The sequence below is a fragment of the Tursiops truncatus genome, chromosome 1 (genome assembly GCF_011762595.2).
Source record: "Tursiops truncatus isolate mTurTru1 chromosome 1, mTurTru1.mat.Y, whole genome shotgun sequence".
NCBI lineage: Eukaryota > Metazoa > Chordata > Mammalia > Artiodactyla > Delphinidae > Tursiops > Tursiops truncatus.
The window spans coordinates 173,881,613-173,898,137 of record NC_047034.1 but is presented as its reverse complement, the minus strand read 5'-3'; the positions used below and the strand labels follow the sequence as shown (position 1 = coordinate 173,898,137).

The window sequence follows — 16,525 nt, the reverse complement described above, 5'->3', positions numbered from 1 at the left end:
CAACCTCATAGTTAACTCTTTGTGTGTGTGTGGTGAGAATGCTTATAAGATCTACTCTCAGCAAATTTTAAATATACAATATTATATTATTAACTATGGTCACTGTGAGTGTACTAGATCCTTGAAGAGACGTCTGAACACCCATGTTCACTGCAGCGTTATTCACAATAGCCACAGTATGGAAACAACCTAAAAGTTCTTTGGTGGACGAATGAATAAAGGAAAAGTTGTATATGTTCATATTGGTATATTATTCAGCCATAAAAAGGAAATTCTGCCATTTGTGAAAATATGGATAAACTTGGAGGACGTTATGCTAAGTGAAGTAAGCCAGAGAGAGAAAGACAAATACTACATCGTATCATTTATATGTAGACTCAAAAAAAGGAAAAGAAAATCAATTTCTCATGAACAGAGAATAAAATGGTGGTTGACAGGGACTGGGCCAGAGGGAATGGAGAGAAATACGTCAAAGGGTACAAATTTTCAGTTACAAGAAGAATAAATAATCCTTTTTTTTTTTTTTTTTTTTTTGCAGTACGCGGGCCTCTCACTGTTGTGGCCTCTCCCGTTGCGGAGCACAGGCTCCGGGCGCGCAGGCTCAGCGGCCATGGCTCACGGGTCCAGCCGCTCCGCGGCATGTGGGATCTTCCCGGACCGGGGCATGAACCCGCGTCCCCTGCATCGGCAGGTGGACTCTCAACCACTGCGCCACCAGGGAAGCCCTAAATAATACTTTTAAATGAATCAAGGAGAAAAGTGAGAGGGCAATACTGGGTAAGAGTATTAGGCTGTGTCACATGTGCTGGAGACAACCCAGTGAACTTGTCCACAGAGCCCTCCCCCCACCCACCGCCACCACCAGAAGCTCCTGCCGGTCGTCAGCCCGGGACTTTAGAAGATTTTCCCACAAGAGGGAGGCCGGTACAGGTCCCTGCGCTCCTCCTTCATTTGTGCTGGACAAGCAATGGGTACTGCTTTGACTTTCATCTCCTATGACCTTCATAAGGATTAAAGTAGGCAATTTGCTGTCATTTGGATGACGGAGACACAGTAACAGACCTCATTATTTCTCATTTTCTCCTGAAAAACACAATTCTCAAAGTCTGGAAGCTGTGATGAGTGAGGAGACAAAACTGCAAAATTTCCAAAGAGCATCCCTCCCTCTGGCATATATGTCAAGGTGAGGATCCTCGCCTTCCCTCCTAACCTGCCCCTGGTATTTGCACCCAGACTGGTTGCCCACCGCTCTTTCTCTCTCCAGACTCTTCGCTGGCCAGACACTGTGCCCTTGCGGTGAGTGCGAGAGCAGCCACTGGAGCCTAATGCCAGTCAGGGCAAAGCAATCCAGACCCTGGGAACTCACAGCCCCCAATCCAGGGCCTCAGTGTCCGCAGTGGCCTCAGACACAAGTTCCCCAGACTTGATGGGACACAGTCTTGTGAGAGCCAGAGGACATGGTCTCCTGCTAGGCTGCCATTTCTCTACTCCCCCGCTCATTCTGGGCCCTACAGCAGCTCCTCTGGACATTCTCTGCACTCCTCTCTCTTCTTTCCTTCATTCCCTGTGGCCCAATCCCACCTGGAGAGAGTCCCGGACATCCACCCCACCCACCATGTCTCTACAAGCCTGTCCTTTGGGATTAATTGCCTGGACCCAGGGTAATGTTGTCATCAAGTCTTTATTGATGAGGAAGAAAGAGCAACAGCTCCTTGTTTATAGCAAGATATTAGTGGATCTAAAGTGGAACCAGACCCTGTTGAGTACTGGGGGAGCAGGCAAGGTGGGCCAACACAGACAGCTGGACTTTTAAAAAGGCATAGAGAGTGAGACATTTCAGGGCAAGAAGAGATCTGAGTTGGGAGAGAAAAAAAACTTACTGAACCTGAGGAGAACATTGTCAGCCCAAGTGCTGGACCAAGAGAGCCACAAAGGGGAGAGCCTCTGCAGGGGACTGGTCCCTAAGGTCTCCCATCAGCTGTCATGTCTAGGAAGACCAGAGGAGTCAGGGTCCTCTTCTGTAACCCAGGATGTGTCGCCCCCCCAGCATTCCTGGGTGCTTTGATGGATCCAGAGATGCAACAGGGGAACTCTATGCATTAGGGTTAGTCAATTTGTCCAAAATAGCACAGAGGAATTAGAAAAGAAGTACTTGATTTTTGCTGATCCCATTGGAAGTGTGTCCCAGCATTGTAACCAGGCTCCAGGTTCCTGGAGAGGTGATGTTGGTGGGCTGCAGAAAGAGAGGGCTGCCAAGTCAGTTCATGCTGGGAGGCGGAACTGGACGCACAGAAATATGCTAACCCCCTGAGCAAAGACCCTGGAGCAATGTTTTAGGATGTCACTTGGGATCGTGTGACTGGAGAAGCGGGAAGGACAACCCCCTGATGGGCTCAGGGAGCTGCTCCGACCTGGGCAGCAAACAAGGTCATGAAACAGGCAATCAGGACAGGGTAGAAATGTCAAATCCAGGCTTCTCACCAGACCCCAAGCGTCCTGCAGGCCCCGAATTGGGTGGGAAGGACGGCACCTCTGTGCACATGTGCTCCCTCCTCCTCGCCGCCCAGTATGTCCCCTGAGCAAACAGGCTCTGTGTGGAGTTGGACAGAGGAGGTCCCCTCTACTCAGGGGGAAGGAAGAGGGCTGGGCTTTTATAATTTCTAGAACATTCCAACACTCTGACCCCTCCTACCTCCTTCGATTTCACAGAAACTGGGAAACATCCCCAGCTTGGAGTCTGCAGTTTACCCCTTCCCACTGACATCATGTGAAGTCTGTCAATCAGTCCTTCCTAACACTCAGGGGACCTTCTGAACCCCTCACATGAGGGAATCTACCAATTATTCAGTGGATGGAAGTGGGCAGGTTTCTATCCCAAGGCCAGACCCAGGTCCACCAGGCTAAAAATGGAGAAAGAGCAGTGAACCTTTCATTTCCTGTGAAGGTTAATCGAGGTGGTGGATAAAAAGTGCTGACACCGTTGCTCACCACGTTGTGTTCAATAAACAGAGAGGTTTATGATTATCGTTGTTACTAATCTCACTCTATTGCAGCTTATTAATAAAGGGGTTTGGCGGCCTGGGAGTTAAAATGTCTATTGCGTACAATCCAGTTTAACCTAATTTTATGCACAAGGCATTTATACCCATAGCAGGAATGTGGTGAAAGGAATCTTCCGGAAAGATATCAAGGTGGAAAACACTCTTCAAAACTCCTAGCCTTCTTTGGCTATTTTATAATTGAATTACTTGGACATCGCAGTGAATGGAGGAAAGGAAGGCATGAAGGACTCTTAGGGGTGGAGGGAGGGTCACACTTTCTTTGTATCCTGAAACTGGAAAAAAAAAATCTCCATGTGATGAAGCCCGGGGTGGGAGTCACCCATGAGCATGGCAGATCCTTAAAAACCAAATATAGCTTCTGAACTTTGTAGGGAAAGTTGTTGGTATTTATGAAGAGTGCTTAATATGAGAAGAGCAGAATTTTATTTCTGTGGCTAACGATGTCACTTTGGTCAGAATTTCTGCTGAACTTTCCTAATTTTGAGGAAATAGTAATTATCATAATATACGTGGAAAGGGGCCAATGGGATTATGGCTTGGCTACCAAGCCCCCAGGAAAATGGCTGCGGCTAATTGCCATTGGGGAGCGTCCTCTGCAGGAAGAACCTAAAAGAAAATGTTTACTGGTAACAGCCACCACGATGAGGACAGGGTTTGGTGCACCTTATCCACGTTCATGTCTCCCCTTGTATCCAAGTTCCCGAACAGCCCACAGTGCGCACCCTCAGTCTTGGAAATGTCTGACTTCCCAGGGCTCCCAGCCTCTCCCTCTGCTCACATTCTCATATTTAATCTTTTCATGCCAGTTTGCTGTGCTGATCCCATCTTTCTGGGAGGAAACACCTCAAACAAACACTGGTTTCCTTTTTAATTTCTAAACTCCACCCAGAGAAAAGTCTTTTAGTCTCCATTTTCCCAGGAGAAAAAGAATATACCCATACTATGCACAGTGATTCATTCACTGTGTCCCTTTAGGAATGCCCAGCTCTACACCGCCCAGTCCCCGCCCTTCCTTCTTATTGTGATTTTGACCTGACCTGCTTCAGAGAAGCCCTGACTTAAGCCCCGAGTGCCAAGCATATCCCCCATTGCATTTCCCTTGCTCCCTGAAGAGGCTCACGATCTGCTATGTTTCTTATATAACACCTAAGTGACAACTTGATGCAGATAGAAGTTTATGTTGTTTCCTTTGGGAATGACATCACCATATTTTTATAATGTTTTAATTGTTGGACATCTTGATGAGTTTGATCTGCGCAAAGATTCTCCAACAATGATGCTTTCTAGTTTTGTTGTTTCTGTCCAATATCAGGAACCAATAATCTCTTCCCACACCCATGGCTATAACTGACCCTATTAGGAAAACTCAATCCATGTTTGTGCAGTGAATCAATGATTGAGTCCTTGAATCCCCTACCCCCATTTATTCCCTCCTGAATGAAAATCAGATTCAATCAATTCATCAGGATGTAGGGGAAGATCCAATCATGATTAACCTGATGGACAGTCTGGAATCTAATCAGGCATCGCTTTCTGATTGGTTGTTAGTAGTTGGAAATGGGGAAGACATGATTAGAAAGGCCTATAAAAGCCTCGGGCATCAAAGAAGAGATGCAGAAACTTCTTCCTCTGGAGTCACTGTCTGGGTTCTCCACCCGGTCTTAGGACTCAGCACCCTGCCAACCACATCAGAGCTGGTAAGTTATAGACCTCAGTCAAGGACACTCTCCTCTTATGTATGGTCAGCTGGTCTTGAACTGTGCCATGTAGCTCAGGATGGCAGGGAGAGGGGTATCTTTAGTTATTTCTTTTCCGATGAACAAATTTAATGCTTTGGTTTTGCCTCTCAGTGTAGTTTTGCCTCACTCTCAACATTTTGATTTGTCCTTTGGTTTATATCATTTTTAATTATCTTAACCAAGAAGATTTTCCTTTTAATGAAAACATCTAACTATTTAGAATTTTATTTCTTGACATTTACAATATTTAGTCTGTACACAAAAGAGCATTCATTTTAGGTGTATGTCCTTCATCTTTTCCAGCCCAAGTTAACAGTGGGAGTTGTGGATGGAGGCTGTGTTGGGCCACATGATGCTCTTATTCCCATAGTTTTAGGGACCTAAGCGATTTTCTAAAAGTTTTCACCAAAAAGATTAGGGTCAGCCTTCAGGCTCGTGGTACTCACTACCCAGTGCAATACAATTAAACGAAGTAGTGAATGGAAATGAATGGACAAGTCGTTGGTTTTCTACCTCCTTGGAAGGAGGCTTGCTCTGGTTCCTGTAGAGGCAGCGTTATGGATCTGTGCCCACAGAGACTAGAGTAGAATTCTGCTAACAGAGGCTTTTCCACTACTGTGGGAGCAGTGATTTGGCTATGAGTTTGTTCCTCTGCAGGGTGAGAAGACAGATTAAGGGGTGTTCATGCTTGACTGAGAAAGATGCCTTGTTCCCTGCAAGTTTCCACAGGATTCCTTTTGGAGCAGAGTCAGAATGAGTGTCTGGAACCCACCCAGACTCCTGGGCCTGGCGGGAATGAGCCTGCTGAGGGATAAGACCTCGGTCATCTCCATTTTGGAGTATCTGCCCACCGAGCTCTTCCCACCACTGTTCATTTTGGCCTTCTATGGGAGACACAGTGAGGCCCTGAAGGCCATGGTGCAAGCCTGGCCCTTTGTCCGCCTGCCTCTGGGGGGTCTGATGCAGACGCCTCACCGGGGGACCTTACAAGCAGTGTTGGACGGTATTGATGTCCTAGTTGCCCAGCAGGATCGCCCCAGGTGAGTCTGATCCAGGTATCCTGGTAGAGTCCTAGACATCCTTGAGAGGCAGCTGGTGTCATAAGAGTGGATGGCCGGTTGATGGACTAGAGGCTTCTGATGATGCCAAATGAAGAGGCTCAGAGGCCTTGGCCATTGCTGAGTTCACTTTGGGAAATGCCTTCCAGAAATGTAGGAGTACCTAAGATGAAAGGGCACCTGAAGGAACATGTCCCCACATCTTTCTAGTGATGCTTAAGGTACTAGAAGTGGAGAACCAGGAAGGATGGAAGGGGAAACAAGATGGAGGAAGGTGAGACGGAGAGGGAAGAAGAGGGCAAGGCAGCAGGTGATGTCACGGATGAGAATTAAAAGCTCAGGTGGGAAATGAGTGCTGCCTAAATGCTGAGACTGTGGTTTCATTATGTGTGGATCTTAAACCATCGCTGCCAATCTGCTGTTTCCCCCCAGGAGGTGCAGGCTGCGGGTACTGGATTTAAGAAATACCAGCCAGGACTTCTGGAGAATGTGGTCTGGATACAGGGTCCATGGATGTTCAAGCTCACTGATGGCACAAGTGGCTGAGGACAAGTCAAGGGCAGAGCGGTCCTTGGCTCCCGTGGTGGTGTTCATAGAACTTCACCTCAAAGAAAGGACCGTGGATAGATTCCTCACCTACCTCATCAGGTGGGTGGAGGAGAGGAAAGCTTCCATACACCTGTGCTGTAAGAAACTGAAGATACTTTCAATGCCCATGGAAAATATTATGAAGGTCCTGAGTATGGTGCAACTGGACTGCATCCAGGAGGTGCAAGTGAACTGCACCTGGCATCTGTCCACCCTGGCCGTGTTTGCTCCTCTCCTGGGCCAGATGAATAAAGTGCAGAGACTCCTTCTCTCCCACATCCACGTCTCTGCACTTGACGAGCAGGAACAGCAGCACGTTGTCCAAATTACCTCTCAGTTCCTCAGGCTGCACCACCTCCGGGATCTCTGCATGGAATCTCCCTCCTTCCTTGAAGGCTGTCTGGATGAGATGCTCAGGTGAGTGTGCACCACTGACCAGGTAATGATGAACACAACACTAGAATGTGAAACACACTGTCCGCTTTGCTGCTCTATCCTGAAGTGTGGTATCACATAACCATACAAATCAAGGTAGGGACCCAAACTGGGATAGGGGCTCTGGAAAGGGACGCCATGCTAGGAAGATATAGACTAGAGGCTAGGATCTAGTGGGTGTGAGTATGTGATTTCTTCGTTAGGAAGAGATATCTTTGTTTAGATGACTTAGGAAAATAGGGGGCCTTAAAGAATGAAAACTCCATCAGGCCTGAACATTTCTAAATGGAAGCTCTGTGCTCATCAGTTTTGTGACCACATTGAGCCTGTCTCAGATTCCCTGTCTGTAAAAGGTTGTTTTTTGCTCCAGATAAGGTACTTAATATATGGAAAATGCGTGATTCTGGAGATGATGGTAATAGAGCAGGAGCCTAAGGGATAATAAAAATTGGAAGATGGTTTGCAGATGATGCAGGGATGTAACTAAGGCCCTGTAGACCGGCAACCCCAGCTGATGTCGTGAGATCTTGCCCACTCTGGTCCACTATGCATGTCACCCAGAAGCCTCACCTGGCCTGAGGTATGGGTGCCTGTGGCCCAAGCATGGGCTGAAGGAAGCCTGAGTAGGAAGAGTTTTAGGGATGTCACGTACTATTAAAATTCAGTGATGCCCACTCTTGATGGACACACGGTGTCAGGCTCTCCTCTGAGCATGTTCTAGTGCATTCCATTATCTTCATTCATCCTCAAAAGAAAGTGGAGTATGTTGTACCCTTTTAGCAGATGAGGAAAGAAAGCTTTCAAGGTTCTGTGGACTTAATCCAGTCACACAAAGAAGGTGAAAGATCTCAGGATAAAATGAGACAGCGCATTCTGGGTATTGATCATTTTCAGATGGTGAGACCAAACTTAGCCTCGGGCAGATCACTTGTCTCCCACCTTAAGTTCACTTTCCACCCCAGTTTCTAAGACATAATTGCTCTGTTTCTCCCCAGGTGTCTGACAACCCCCTTGGACAACCTTGCAATAACTCACTGCCTCCTTTCGGATTCAGACTTGAGCCATCTGTCCCAGTGTCCGAACATCAGTCAGCTAAAGGGCCTGGATCTGAGTGGCATCACCCTGACCTACTCTAGTCCTGAGCTCCTCCCGGTTCTGTTGGAGCAAGTTGCAGCCACCCTCCAGGAACTGTATTTAGAGCAATGTGGGATCATGGACTCTCACCTCGAGACCATCCTGCCGCCCCTGAGCCGCTGCTCCCAGCTCATGTTCTTTAGCCTGCGGGGAAACCTCATCTCCATGGCCATCATGGAGAAGCTGCTGCGACACACCTCTGGGCTGCCCAGTTTAAGTCAAGAGCTGTATCCTGTCCCTCAGGAGAGTTACAGCTCTCAGCGAATCCTCCAACCTGGGAGACTTGCACAGTGTCGGGCTGAACTGTTTGAGATTCTGAGAGTCTTAGGACGTCCCAGGATCATTTGGATTAGTTCCAGCCCCTGTCTGCACTGTGGAGATAACACATTCTCTCATCCCCAGCCCATCGTATACCGCTGAAATCCCCCTAACTACTTGGGTGCATCTGTCAAAAGCTTTCTTCTGAGCACTTGGAACTTGAAATCTAGGACATAGTTGAATCGTAAAGGGAAAACAGACCCAGGGTTTCAGACATCTGCTCAATGTAAATGTGAAAAGAAAAAGTGATTAAGGGAGGGTGCAGGATTGCAGAGGGAAAAGTTAACTCTGACAGGTAATAGGCCTTTAGGGGACATGTGTCCTATAGAGACGGAAATATGAATCTAAGTTTCTTTAGGTGGATTCAAGCTTGAGACACATATGTTGGAGCTCTCCCTGGGTGGATTTTGTAAAGAAATGGTCAGAAATAAAGAGACCCTCAGTGTAAACTGACTGCTGCCCTCCATGATGTATTATTCAGTTTTCTCAGTTTATAACTCAGCAAACTCCAGTTACTGATGGAAAAAAAAAAAGCACTGAGTTGTCTGTGATCTGAAACGTTACCATTCAAGCAAGTTCTTTATTCTGTCTGGGGCATCTCTTTCTTCCATCCTTATTTCTGTGGCTGCCCAGTAGGTTAATACACACAAAGGTGAACATACTCAGTGGTCAGTGAGCTACTGGAGTGAGAGTTCTTGGCAGGGCCCTCACTGCTCATTCAGACCATGACCCTGGATATGAGCAGCCCTCATGGTTCTCCTTGTGGGTCCATATGTCTCAGCCAGGGCAGGAAGGGCGTGGGGAGGGCATAAGAGAGATCGGAGTCATCCCTTGTGATAGACATTCTGAGCCTCAGGTCTCCTAGGCCACCTGTTGGTAGATCAGACCAGAGGATAAAAATTAGTTTGGTAAGTAGGACTCTACAGTTCAGTATTAAAATAATAAATTAGGGCTTCCCTGATGGCGCAGTGGTTGAGAATCTGCCTGCTAATACCGGGGACACGGGTTCGAGTCCTGGTCTGGGAAGATCCCACATGCCACGGAGCAACTAGGCCCATGAGCCACAACTACTGAGCCTGCGCGTCTGGAGCCTGTGCTCCGCAACAAGAGAGGCCGCGATAGTGAGAGGCCCGCGCACCGCGATGAAGAGTGGCCCCCGCTTGCCGCAACTAGAGAAAGCCCTCGCACGGAAACGAAGACGCAACACAGCAAAAATAAATAAATTAATTAACTCCTACCCCCAATATCTAAAAAAATAATAATTAATTAATTAAATTAATTTTTTTAAAAACACAAAAAACAAACCAAAACCCTGCTGTTATGTAAATGTCAGTTGACTAAATCATTGTGTTCTGATCTATCTATTAAAGATATGTGTCATTTTAAAATTATAAAAAATATTTAATACTTTTAAAGAATAGATGTGGATTTAAAAAAATGTTTTATTTGGTTTGGAGCCTCAAAACAAATAGGATTTTAAAACTGATTTTAAAAATCAATGAACACGGATTTTTTTTCTCCCTTAAAAATACTTAGAATAATCAAATTTTAGAGCTAGAAGGATTATAGTTATAGTTTTAAAAGTAGACTTTATTTTTCAGAGCAGTTTTAGATTCATAGTAAAGCTGCGCAGGAAGTACCGAGAGTTCCCATCTAACTGCTGCCCCTATACGTGCACAGCCACTCTATTGGCATCTCCACCACAGGACTACATTTGTTATAATTCTTGAACATACACTGAGACATCATTATCACCCAAATTTCATAGTTTACACTGAGATTCACTCTTGGAGTTGTATATTCTATGAGTTTTGGCAAATATTTAGTTGTAGTGTCCTACAGAGTAGTTTTACTGCCCTAAAAATCCTCTTTACTCTGCTATTTATCCTTCCATTCCTGCAACCCTGGCAACCACTGATCTTTTTGCTTTCCCCAGAGCTTTGCTTTTTCTAAAATATTATATAAATGGAATCATCTGGTATGTAGCCTTTTCGGATTGGCTTCTCAGTTAGTAATAAGCATGTAAGTTTCCTCCATGTCTTTTCATGTTTTGATAATATTCCATCGTCTGAATATACCAGAGTTTATTTATTCATTCATCTACTGAAGGACATCTTGGTTGCTTCCTTGGTTTGCTGTTATAAGCATCTGTGTGCACATTTGATATGGACATAAGTTTTCAACACATTTGGGTAGATACCAAGGAGTGAGATTGCTGGATCATATAAAAAAGGTGTGCATTGGGCTTCCCTGGTGGCGCAGTGGTTGAGAGTCCGCCTGCCGATGCAGGGGACACGGGTTCATGCCTCGGTCTGGGACGATCCCACATGCCACGGAGCTGCTAGGCCCGTGAGCCATGGCTGCTGAGCCTGCGCGTCCGGAGCCTGTGCTCCGCAATGGGAGAGGCCACAACAGTGAGAGGTCCGCGTACCGCCAAAAAAAAAAGAAGCAAGGGAAAACATTTAGAGAAGAGCTAACACTTATCCTTCTGAAACTATTCCACAAAATTGCAGAGGAAGAAACATTCCCAAGTTCATTCTACAAGGCACCATCATCCTGATACCAAAACCGGTGATATCACGAAAAGAAGAAAATTACAGATGAACATCACTGTTGAACATAAACACAGAAATCCTCAACAAAATAGAATCCTAGCAAACAGAATCCAACAACACATTAAAAGGATCATACACCATGATCAAGTGGGATTTATCCCAGGGATGCAAGGATTCTTCAATATATGCAAATCAATCAATGTGATATACCATATTAACAAATTAAAGAATTAAAACCATACGATCATCTCAATAGATGCAGAAAAAGCTTTTGACAAAATTCAACACCCATTTATGGTAAAAACTCTCCAGAAAGTGGGCATAGAGGGAACCTACCTCAACATAATAAAGGCCATATGCGAGAAACCCACAGCAAACATCATTCTCAATGCTGAAAAACTGAAAGCATTTCCTCTAAGATCAGGAACAAGACAAGGATGTCCACTCTCACCACTATTATTCAACATAGTTTTGGAAGTCCTAGCCACAGCAATCAGAGAAGAAAAGGAAATAAAAGGAATACAAATTGGAAAAGAAGAAGTAAAACTGTCACTGTTTGCAGGTGACATGATACTATACATAGAGAATCCTAAAGATGCTCCCAGAAAACTACTAGAGCTAATCAATGAATTTGGTAAGGTTGCAGGATACAAAATTAATGCACAGAGACCTGTTGCATTCCTATACACTAACAACAAAAGATCAGAAAGAGAAATTAAGGAAACAATCCCATTTACCATCACAACAAAAATAATAAAATACCTAGGAATAAATCTACCTAAGGAGGCAAAAGACCTGTACTCAGAAAACTATAAGATACTGATGAAAGAAATCAAACAGATAGAGAGATATACCATGTTCTTGGATTGGAAGAATCCATATTGTGAAAACGACTATACTACCCAAAGGAACCTACAGATTTAATGCAATCTCTATCAAGTTACCAATGGCATTTTTCACAGATTTAGAACAAAATATCTTACAATTTGTATAGAAACTCAAAAGACACCGAATCACCAAAGCAGCCCTGAGAAAGAAAAACGGAGCTGGAGGAATCAGGCTCCCTGACTTCAGACTATACACAAAGGTACAGTAATCAAGACAGTATGGTACTGGCACAAAATCAGAAATATAGAACCATGGAACAAGATAGAAAGTCCTGAGATAAACCCATGTGCCAATGGTCACCTAACCTATGACAAAGGAGGCAAGAGTATAGCAACACAATGGAGAAAAGACAGTCTCTTCAGTAAGTGGTGCTGGGAAAACTGGACAGCTCCATGTAAAAGAATGAAATTAGAACACTCCCTAATACCATACACAAAAATAAATTCAGAATGGATTAAAGAACTAAATGTAAGGCTGGATACTATAAAGCTCTTAGAGGAAAACAGGTAGAACACCCTCTGACATAAATAACAGCAAGATCTTTTTGATGCACCTCATGAAGTAATGAAAATAAGAGCAAAAATAAAGAAATGAGACCTAATTAAACTTAAAAGCTTCTGCACAGCAAAGGAAACCATAAACAAAATGAAAAGACAACCCACAGAATAGGAGAAAATATTTGCAAATGAAGAAACCAATAAGGGATTAATCTCCAAAATATACAAAGAGCTCATGCAGCTCAATATCAAAAAAACAAATCACTGAATCAAAAAATGGGCAGAAGACCTAAATAGACATTTCTCCAAAGAAGACATACAGATGGCCAAAAAGCACATGAAAAGATGTTCAGCATCACTAATTACTGGAGAAATGCAAATCAAAACTACAATGAGGTATCACCTCACACCAGTCAGAATGGCCATCATCAAAAAAATCTACAAATGATAAATGCTGGAGAGGATGTGGAAAAAAGGGAACCCTCTTACACTGTTGGTGGGAATGTAAATTGGCATAGCCACTATGGAGAACAGCATAAAAGTTTCTTAAAAACTCAAAATAGAGCTACCATATGATCCAGCAAGCCCACTCCTGGACATATATCCACAGAAAACCATAATTCAAAAAGACACATGTACCCCAGTGTTCATTGCAACACTATTTACAATAGCCAGGACCTGGAGGCAACCTAAATATCCATCGATAAAGGAATGGATAAAGAAGATGTGGTACATATACACAATGGAATATTACTCAGCCATAAAAAAGAATGAAATAATGCCATTTGCAGCAACATGGATAGACCTAGAGATTGTCATACTGAGTGAAGTAAGTCACACAGAGAAAGACCAGTATCATAGGATATCACTTATATGTGGAATCTAAAAAAAGGGTACAAATGAACTTATTTTAAAAACAGAAATAGAGTTATAGATGTAGAAAATAAACTTATGGTTGCCAAGGAGGAAAGGGATAGGGAGGGATAAATTAGAAGTTTGAGATTGACATATACACACTACTATATATAAAAAAGATAACTAATAAGAACCTACTGAATAACACAGGGAACTCTACTCAATACTCTGTAATGACCTATATGGGAAAAGAATCTGAAAAAGAATGGACATATGTATATGTATAACTGAATCACTTTGCTGTACACCTGAAACTAACACAACATTGTAAATCAACTATACTTCAATAAAAATTTAAAAAAAGAGAAAAAACTCCACAAGGAGATATCACCTCGGAACATTTAGAATGGCTGCTATAAAGACAAGAGATAACAAGTGTTGATGAGGACATGGAGAAAAGGGAGCCCTTGAAACTGTTGCTGGGAATGTAAGTTGATGCAGCCACTGTGGAAAACAGTACGGAGGTTCCTCAAAAAATTAAATATACAACTACCATAGAATCCAGCTATTCCACTTCTGGGTACATATATGAGTGAAATGAAATCGGTATCAAAAAAAAATCTGCAGCCACAGTTTCACTGAAGCATTGTTTACAGTAGCAAGACATGTAAGCAATCTAAGGGTCCATCAATGGATGACGGAGAAAATATGAATGTATATATTTTTATATATATGAATATTATTCAGCCATAAATCCATAAAAAAGAAAGAAGTCCTGCCACTTTCGGTAACATGGATGGACCGTGACGGCATTGTGCTAAGTGAAATAAGTAAAGAAAGACCTATGGGGAAAGACACAAAGTGGTTAAAAGGTACAAACTTCCAGGCACAAAATAAATAAGTCAAGGGGATGGAATGTGTCTGTCATATAGCACAGTGACAAAAGTTAAAAACATTGTGTGTTGTGTATGAAAATTGCTAAGAGAGCAGATCTTTAAAATTCTCATCATGAGAAAAAAACACATTTATGTGATGTGATGTATGATAACTAAACTTCTTGTGGTGATCATTTCACAATGTATACATGTCACATCATTATGTTGTACACTGGAAAAGGAATACAGTGTTATAGGTCAACTATACCTCAATAAAACTGGAAAAATTCTTCTAGGAAAATATGCCAAAAGAAAAATGAAAAAAAATATAAGGAGACAGGGCTTTTACAGTGAAAAAGAAAAAAAACCCACAAATATTTGCATGTCTGACTGACTTAGCTGTGTAAACTATGATAGCCAGTGGAGAAGCAGTAGAGAGAGTGTGGCTGTACCACCCTGTGCTCACCCTCACCACACAGACCATAACACGTGTGTTTGGATGGTGTGTGCAGGATTAAATAACAGTATAAGGGGGAAAGAAACTTCACTTTTCTCACCAGTAGGGAAAAACCACTGCTTTCATTATTGGTAAATTTTCATCCTAGATCCACTGTTCTCAAATTTTCAGTCTCAAGATGCCTTTATATTTTAAAAATATATCGATGATCCTAAAGAGCTTTTGAGTATCTGGGCTATATTTATCAATATTTGTCATCTAGTTACAATGGTAAAATATTTAAAACTCATTTATCAATTCAATTATGCATAACAATACCAACCTGTGACATAAATAACACATTTTTACCGAAAGTTGTTATGTTTTCCAAAACTATAAATAAATAAATAGATAGATAAAAAATTTTTTAAAAGTAATGTGAAGTGTCTTATTTAAAAAGTATAAACTCTTTATTGGGACATAATTTATTACTATGCAGTTCATCTTTTTCAGTAATTTAATTTTTATTTTATATTGGAGTATGGTTGACTTACAATGTTGTGCTAGTTTCAGGTGTACAGCAAAGTGATTCAGTTACACACATACATACATCCATTCTTCTTCAGATTCTTTTCCCATATAGGTTATGAAAGAATATTGAGTAGAGTTCTCCTCCACACTGGACCTTGGCTGACCCTTGCCTGACTTCCAGGTGCAAGTGTCCCAGGAGGACTTGGAGGGAAGGAAACCTGTCGTGAACTCAAGGGAGGGGTAAGCGCCAGGGAGACAACCTCTCCCGCAATCCCCCACCCACTGCCAAACGCCTCTGGTCCCCTTATGGACTTTGCACCCAGGTGGGTGCTGGGGCCCTCTCCTGCACAGGGACAGGTGCAGCTGTCCTGCAGCTGAGACTTCTCTAGAGGAGGGACACAGGAATATGTGAGGAACCCAGAGCCAGCTGTTCTCTGACTCTGCACCTGATAGAGGGAAAGGGCTCACCTGCACTGCAGGCCCTGGTGTGGGTCCTGGTCTCAGCGTCTCATCCTCTCCCTTCCCGAGATCCAGAGTCCAGTGGGTGTGGCCTCAAACCTTACCCCAATCCCCTGGGTTCCCAGCCCAAGGAGAACAAACTCCTCCCAACTCCCTGGTCAATCTGGTCCTTGATCCCCACGGTCCCGAGTTTCTGCCGGGAAACAGAAGCCAGCTTTGATCAGGTACACCATATTAATACTGTTAGGAATGTTTCCCATCGGCTGTTCCAGGGACTTGCTGATCCAGGACCTTTCTCCTTCAAATGGAGCCAACCTGCACCGGTGAGGCGCCTCATGTGGATAAAATGCAGGTAAATCCAGACCCTTCTCCCTCCATTTTCCCATGTGTGATCTTGAACCAGTCAAGGGATCCCCTCTCTCCTGGCCTCTGTTCCTCTCAGGCTCACAGCCCGTATCTCCCAGAGATGCAGGAAAGAGGAAAGTGTGTGAAGAAAAGAATGAAGAAGCTCCAGACAAGGTGACACTGGTCAGAAAGTTCACACTCACAGAACTCTGGGGGAATTTCATGACATTGGAAGTCCAAAGGATCAAATGTGGGAGGCTGATACCAACTTAGTAAGGAGGATGACAATTTACAAAGCATAGAAAAGATGCAGATGTCCTGTCATCAGTTATGAGAAGGAGGCAGCCACTGCTCACACTACTCCTGATAAGTTTCTCACAAGGAAATAAAACACTTTAATTCTCAACATCTTAAATTACAGTGTGCTAAGTCAATGGTAGTTTACTAGTTTTTATTTATCTGTATATTTATAATCACAGCAAAAGAGTTCTTAATTTTTTTTTGTTTTTTTTTGCGGTATACTCTCACTGTTGTGGCCTCTCCCGTCGCGGAGCATAGGCTCCGGACGCGCAGGCTCAGCGGCCGTGGCTCACGGGCCCAGCCACACCCTGGCATGTGGGATCTTCCCGGACCGGGACACGAACCCGTGTCTCCTGCATCGGCAGGCGGACTCTCAACCACTGCGCCACCAGGGAAGTCAGGAGGTAATCATAATTTGTTCTACTGACTATTAAGATTGTGTTGTAGTTT

At 43.7% G+C, this 16,525-nt stretch overlaps 1 protein-coding gene across 1 annotated transcript; it reads left to right on the top strand.

The window, feature by feature from the left end:
- The first annotated feature begins 5,596 nt into the window (after positions 1-5,596).
- Positions 5,597-8,436, top strand: LOC101316607 (PRAME family member 8-like). Its single transcript, XM_033839864.1, has 3 exons — positions 5,597-5,841; positions 6,292-6,864; positions 7,878-8,436. The coding sequence occupies exons 1-3, from the start codon at positions 5,597-5,599 to the stop codon at positions 8,434-8,436; spliced, it is 1,377 nt and encodes a 458-aa protein (XP_033695755.1).
- Positions 8,437-16,525: the final 8,089 nt, after the last annotated feature.

Excerpts from the sequence above, each read along its gene's own strand:
- LOC101316607 (XM_033839864.1), top strand. The coding sequence starts at position 5,597 with ATGAGCCTGCTGAGGGATAAGACCTCGGTCATCTCCATTTTGGAGTAT. Across the intron at positions 5,842-6,291 it reads GCCCAGCAGGATCGCCCCAG|GAGGTGCAGGCTGCGGGTAC; the intron begins GTGAGTCTGATC and ends GTTTCCCCCCAG. Across the intron at positions 6,865-7,877 it reads TGTCTGGATGAGATGCTCAG|GTGTCTGACAACCCCCTTGG; the intron begins GTGAGTGTGCAC and ends GTTTCTCCCCAG.